The following is a 5,899-nucleotide window of genomic DNA, read 5'->3' as shown; positions in this document are numbered from 1 at the left end:
AACATTGTGGTTATAATAAATTCCATACATGCATTCTTACACATGAAGCCTGAAAAAATATTAGACATTAAAGGTCAGCAAACTGATGTATTTATAAAACCTTCAAACTGAACTGAAGTACTGTAACAAATATTAACCAAGCTTTAATTGTTTAACCTTTGCAAACTGTTGATTTAGGGACAAGTTTACTTTGGAGCAAAAGAAACAGGACCAGCCAAATAAAACAAAAATGGTGAAAGTCACCAGAGAGTGATGAAACACAGCATTTAAACAAAAATCAAAGTATAAAAGACAAGTCAGCATCGAATCACAGAAGAGCTTGCAGAGGGGAAAAAGAAGTGAAAGGTAAGAGTTTTAAACCCATATGTGTAGATTCTGAACCAACTAGAGATGGCTTTATCTCATTTTTAATTCTGTTTTCTATCAGTTTGTAGTTTTTTAAACAGAACTTAGTGAAGTTATTCTTGTTTCTAATATTATTATAACAAAGAAATCTAAATGCTGCAACTTCATAAGCCCTTGTCCACATGGAGCAAACATATATTTGTAATATATGGTAAGAAATGTATGATCCTCATAAATTTCTTGAAAAAATGCTATATGTAAAATATAATATCCAAGTATTTCATGCATTGTTCATATTTGTTCCCTTTCTATATATGTTAAATATATATTTGATTAATTGAGTAATATTAAATTCACACACAAACACACACATATATATAATGCATGTATTTAAAATACGTATTTTCATTAAATTTTACAATTTGTATTTTGAAGGCTATCTTGTAAGTATTTTGTATAAAAAAATACAATTTTTTTATATTTGCAAAATACTAAAAATACATACAGGTAGTTTCACACTGAAACATTGATTTCAAATGCAAAGAACGTGTAACACTGAAATTAGAGATTTCAGAGATTTTTTATATAATGTATTTCAGCACAACAGGTAAGAAAAACATGTGATATTAATATACTTGTGTTATTATATACTTATGTTATTATAATTGATGCAAGACCATGAATAATTTCCATCTATTCTCCATGAACACCCCACAAAAACCATCTAATTCATTAGAAGTTTAGAAAAAAAAAAAAAAAAAAAAAAATCAAATTGTATGTGTTCTACAAACTAGTTTGCATTAATATATTTTTGCACAAACAAACAAACCCATATGTGTAACGTCTGAACAGGCTCCCATCCACCAGAGGGAGCCCTCACCGGAATATTAAACTCTTATCACTTCCTGTTCCTGCCACATCAGTTCCTGTTTGGACATTCTCCATGTATATAAGCCATATGCCCACAGTATCACTTTGCGAAGTATTGCCAGTTATCTGCCTTACCAAGTGTTGTTTCTCTGCCATTGTTTTGTCTATTGTTATAACCATTGCTAACGTTTGCTGGATTTACATCTCTGGATTACTCTTTTTGGATTTGTTGCCTGAGGACTGATTTATCTGTTTTGACCCAAGCCTGTGACCTGACTACGTTTAAAGAATACTGTTTGAATTGTTTGAGCAACCCCTCTAATAGACATCCACAAATGGATCCCACTCAGCCTACCTCATCCTTACAATTTGCAATTTATGTTGCTCTTCACAAATGTGATAACCAATCCATACTATTATGCTGTAATTGTATCCCATATTGCAGAATTAAGTTATGAATAGTGAAATGATGCAACACAACTACTGGGCTATTACCAGGGTTTCAATTGAACAGCTTTTCACCTCCTAAGGTTGAGTTCTTGAGTCTTAACGGCTTAGTGTCCATCTACTCCGATTGAAAGCTTATTACATAAGCAGTATCACAGTATGCTGCAATAAAAACACACCACAGTAGCAATGCTATAGCATACTATGGTATCATTACTATAGTGATTTACAATCAGTACTACAGTACAATAGCATTCAATAATGCTGTTAGTGGGTATTGCTAAAGAAGACCAGTACAATGGAATTCCTTAAATGTATTTTGTCACAATTACAAATCCCATGCATTCTGAAGCTGGGACAGCCCAAAGCTACAGCAAGTGCATAAGCAAATGAACAATTGCTGACAGGCTCATCCCATTAAAAAGGATATACAGTTAGGGTGACAAAACTATGGGGCCCATTAAAGCACCGACTACTACAGTACCTATCTTTAATAGCACTCTGACGTCCCTGTGCCATACAGTACAGTGCTGACAATTACAGTGCATCCCTTTAATTGCACTATGACATCACCCTACCTGTCAATACAGAGCCGACCATTAGAGTACCTGCCCATAAAATTGTTTGTTTGGCTACTTTTGTGAAGTATCCTGGTGACGTTGACATATCCTCATGAAGATGCTTCTGTTATGGGGATTAAAGGGGGTGTTCAGAATAAATTAGTACAGTATAGGTTCATATTCTTGACTTCGCACACTTAACAACCCCTTTCTTTGGACATTTTATTTTTCATGGGAAGAGCCTGTAAATGGTATTGTTTGTGTACAGTTGTGTGTGTGTGTGTGTGTGTGTGTCTTTGGTGCAAAAAAAACAAAACATTCTGGCAAACAGTTCTTGGAATGTTTTTTTTTTTGTTTTTTTCTTTTTTTTTGTTTTTTTTTAAACAGAGAGTCTTTCCCAGAAATGGCTATCTCAAAGACCCTGGACTTGTGCCTTTATCTGCTCTGGTGCGACGGCAGCTTCTCTGAGGTGGAGTTGCCTTTCGAGACCAGGGACAAAGTTGACAAGAGCATCACCGCAGCCAACAGCATTACGTCAGCGATCCTCTCCTGGATGGAGTTCAAGGCTAGCCCAGAGAAGGGGGCCGAGATGCTGGTGATGCAGATGGAGCCGGACACGGAGACGCAGAAGCAGCAGATTGCCACTGTGCAGAAGTTGCCGAGCAAGAGAGTTGCCTTGCTGCTCAAGAGCATCCGGTACATGACCCCCTTCCTGTCAACGTTCAGTGCTTTGGGTTCCGTGGTGAGCTGTCTACTTGCCTTCATCCCGCAGGAGGACCCAGTGATGACACTATTGAAGAAGGAGTTCGCTGATGTCAACCGCAAGCTGGACGAAGTCTCACTGAAGGTCTCCTCACTGCAGCGGGACATGCGCTGGAACAACTATGCCAGCACCTATGCCTGGGACGAGGTCGACATCCAGAATGGCTGGGAGAAGTTCATGGAATTCACGCAGAGCTCCCTGGTGGCCACCTCGCCTGAGGAGAAAAAGCAGCTGGTGCTGCGCTTCACCGAATTTTACGAGAACACCAGGACGGAGGGTGCGGTGGCCAGCTTCTACCGCTACCTGACACAGCCGGCGGGCCCAACACTTCTGGAGAACCTGCTGGACCTGGTTGTGGAGAAGTTCGAGGGGGACCTGAGGATGGTGACACAATTCACCAGCTATTTCACCAGCCTGATGACGAAAGGCTTCCAGCTTGACGTACTATTATGCAATGAAGGGCTACGACGAGGCACCCAAGGCCAAGGACATCGAAGCCAAGTTCAGCAACCTGTTGGCAGCCATTGAGTCAGCCATGCACAAATGCATAGAGGGCTTCGAGAAGTGGGCCCTGCATGATGCCAAGATCATCGGTGCAATGGAGTGGTCGAACACCGCACTGCTAGTGACAACAATCAAGTGCAACTTTGAAGAGAAGTTCTACTGGTATGAGTGGACGGTGATTGCCCACAACAAGGATGATTTAAACCAGCAAGCAGCCGGCAACTACTTGACGGTCACCGCCGGAGGCAAATACAGCGTTTACATCTTCCACAGGGAGAAAGGGGCGGAGGTGGATGAAAGTGTCAAAAATCAAATCGCCGACATGGCAGACAGCCATCAGAATGAAGTCTGCAGACATGCCTGGGAGATCTACACATACCTGACGTCCAGAATGAATAATGCGATAGTGCGTCACATTACCGGTTTCTACTCCGTGCCAGATCCGAAAGACTACTACCAAACTAATGACCAGAAACTGGTAAAGAGGATTTGCGGTGTCCAAAATTGGAGTTTGGTCACTTACATCTTTTTCCTGAAGAACAAAGAGGCCATCCAGGAGAAACCTGCGACCAGTTGCGTTGCCAAAATGGAGAGTGTCGTTTCATTCCTGACACCAAGGAGGAGAACTGCAGTGGCCAACTGCCCCTTTCCAGCACCGTCACATACAAATGGGAGGCGAAAATGGGCATACCAGCAGGTACAAATTTTAGTATCTACAGTAGCCTCCAGAGTTATTCACACCCTTCATACACTGTAACTAGTATATATATATATATATATATATATATATATATATATATATATATATATATATATATATATACAGTATATATAAGAACATAAAGTTTACAAACAAGAGGAGGCTATTTGGCCCATCTTGCTTGTTTGGTTGTTAGTAGCTTATTGATCCCATCAAGCAGCTTCTTGAAGGATTCCAGGGTGTCGGCTTCAACAACATTACTGGGGAGTTGGTTCCAGACACCCACAATTCTCTGTGTAAAAAAGTGCCTCCTATTTTCTGATCTGAATGCCCCTTTATCTAATCTCCACTTGTGACCCCTGGTCCTTGTTTCTTTTTTTCAGGTTGAAAAAGTTCACTAGGTCAACACTGTCAATACCTTTTAGAATTTGGAATGCTTGAATCAGATCAACACATAGTCTTCTCTGTTCAAGACTGAAAAGATTAAATTATTTTAGCATGTCTGCGGAAATAATTCACTCTTTCTAGAGCAGAAATATAATTTTTGTAGTGAGATGACCAGAACTGAACACAATATTCTAGATGAGGTCTTACTAATGCATTGTAAAGCTTTAACATTAATTCCTTTGATTTAATTCCTTTTCACTATATATCCAAGTATCTTGTTGGCCTTTTTTATAGCTTCCCCACATTGTTTAGATGAAGACATTTTTTTTTCATAGATTCTTTCTTCAATTTCAGTACCTCTTTTTACTGCCTGCATGCAGTACCTTACACTTTGCTCTATTAAATGTAATTTGCCATGTGTCTGCCCAGTCCTGAAAGCTGTCTAGATCATTTTGAATGATCTTTGCTGCTGCAACAGTGTTTGCCACTCCTCCTATTTTTGTGTCATCTACAAATTTAACAAGTTTTCTTACTGTACCAGAATCTAAATCATTAATGTAGATTAGGAATAGCAACAGATTTACCTCCAAATATATTTAAAAAAAATTATAAGTGTAATATATTAGATATATTAATATGTGTATAAGGTGTATATATACTGTATTAAGTAAAGGTACTTCACTTAGAATGCTCCAATAAAATGCAAGGCTGTAAATGGATAAAAGTAAAATCTATTATTATTATTATTATTATTATTATTATTATTAATAATAATAATAATAATAATAATATATGTTCTTGTCTTTTCAACAGAATCTGTGATGTCAACTAAGCTCATTTACGATGGAGGCGATACTCCCGGCAAGGAATTCTATGTCTGTCAAGTGAGGGGGCCAGACAATGCATGGCATGCAGGGAAACTGTACAGGGATCAGACCGGAGAATTCAAAGACAAGCACTTGTGTTCTTACGCATATGGCTTGAAAGAGTACAAAAGCTTGTCATATGAGGTAAGGGGGGTGGGGGTGATCGAATTTTAATTCTGATATAAAAAAATTATGTAAATAAAAAAATATCTTAAATTCTGTTTTCGGTAAAAATATCTATATATCTATATAGATAACATTGTCGGTTTGAAAGAAAATGGTTTGTTTGGCCAGAATTGTGCATAAAAAATTTTTTTTTTAAAAATTGCAATGGCAACGATTTTACAGTGACCTACCTCCCTTTAAAAGACAATTAGCAGTGACTGCCTCTTCATTAGATCCCAATTTAGCAAAAGTTATTGATTGTCCTTTGGGTAAAGGATGTTTTTCTTTTCTA

At 38.3% G+C, this 5,899-nt stretch overlaps 1 protein-coding gene across 1 annotated transcript; it reads left to right on the top strand.

The window, feature by feature from the left end:
* The first annotated feature begins 215 nt into the window (after positions 1 to 215).
* Positions 216 to 5,486, top strand: LOC127446853 (uncharacterized). Its single transcript, XM_051708145.1, has 3 exons — positions 216 to 345; positions 2,610 to 4,186; positions 5,390 to 5,486. The coding sequence occupies exon 2, from the start codon at positions 2,626 to 2,628 to the stop codon at positions 3,511 to 3,513; it is 888 nt and encodes a 295-aa protein (XP_051564105.1). The 5' UTR covers positions 216 to 345; positions 2,610 to 2,625; the 3' UTR covers positions 3,514 to 4,186; positions 5,390 to 5,486.
* Positions 5,487 to 5,899: the final 413 nt, after the last annotated feature.

This window comes from Myxocyprinus asiaticus, chromosome 10 (assembly GCF_019703515.2).
Source record: "Myxocyprinus asiaticus isolate MX2 ecotype Aquarium Trade chromosome 10, UBuf_Myxa_2, whole genome shotgun sequence".
In the NCBI taxonomy this organism is placed as follows: Eukaryota; Metazoa; Chordata; class Actinopteri; order Cypriniformes; family Catostomidae; genus Myxocyprinus; species Myxocyprinus asiaticus.
The sequence above is the reverse complement of the archived record's forward strand: the minus strand, read 5'-3'. Positions and strand labels throughout refer to the sequence as shown.

Excerpts from the sequence above, each read along its gene's own strand:
- LOC127446853 (XM_051708145.1), top strand. The coding sequence starts at position 2,626 with ATGGCTATCTCAAAGACCCTGGACTTGTGCCTTTATCTGCTCTGGTGC.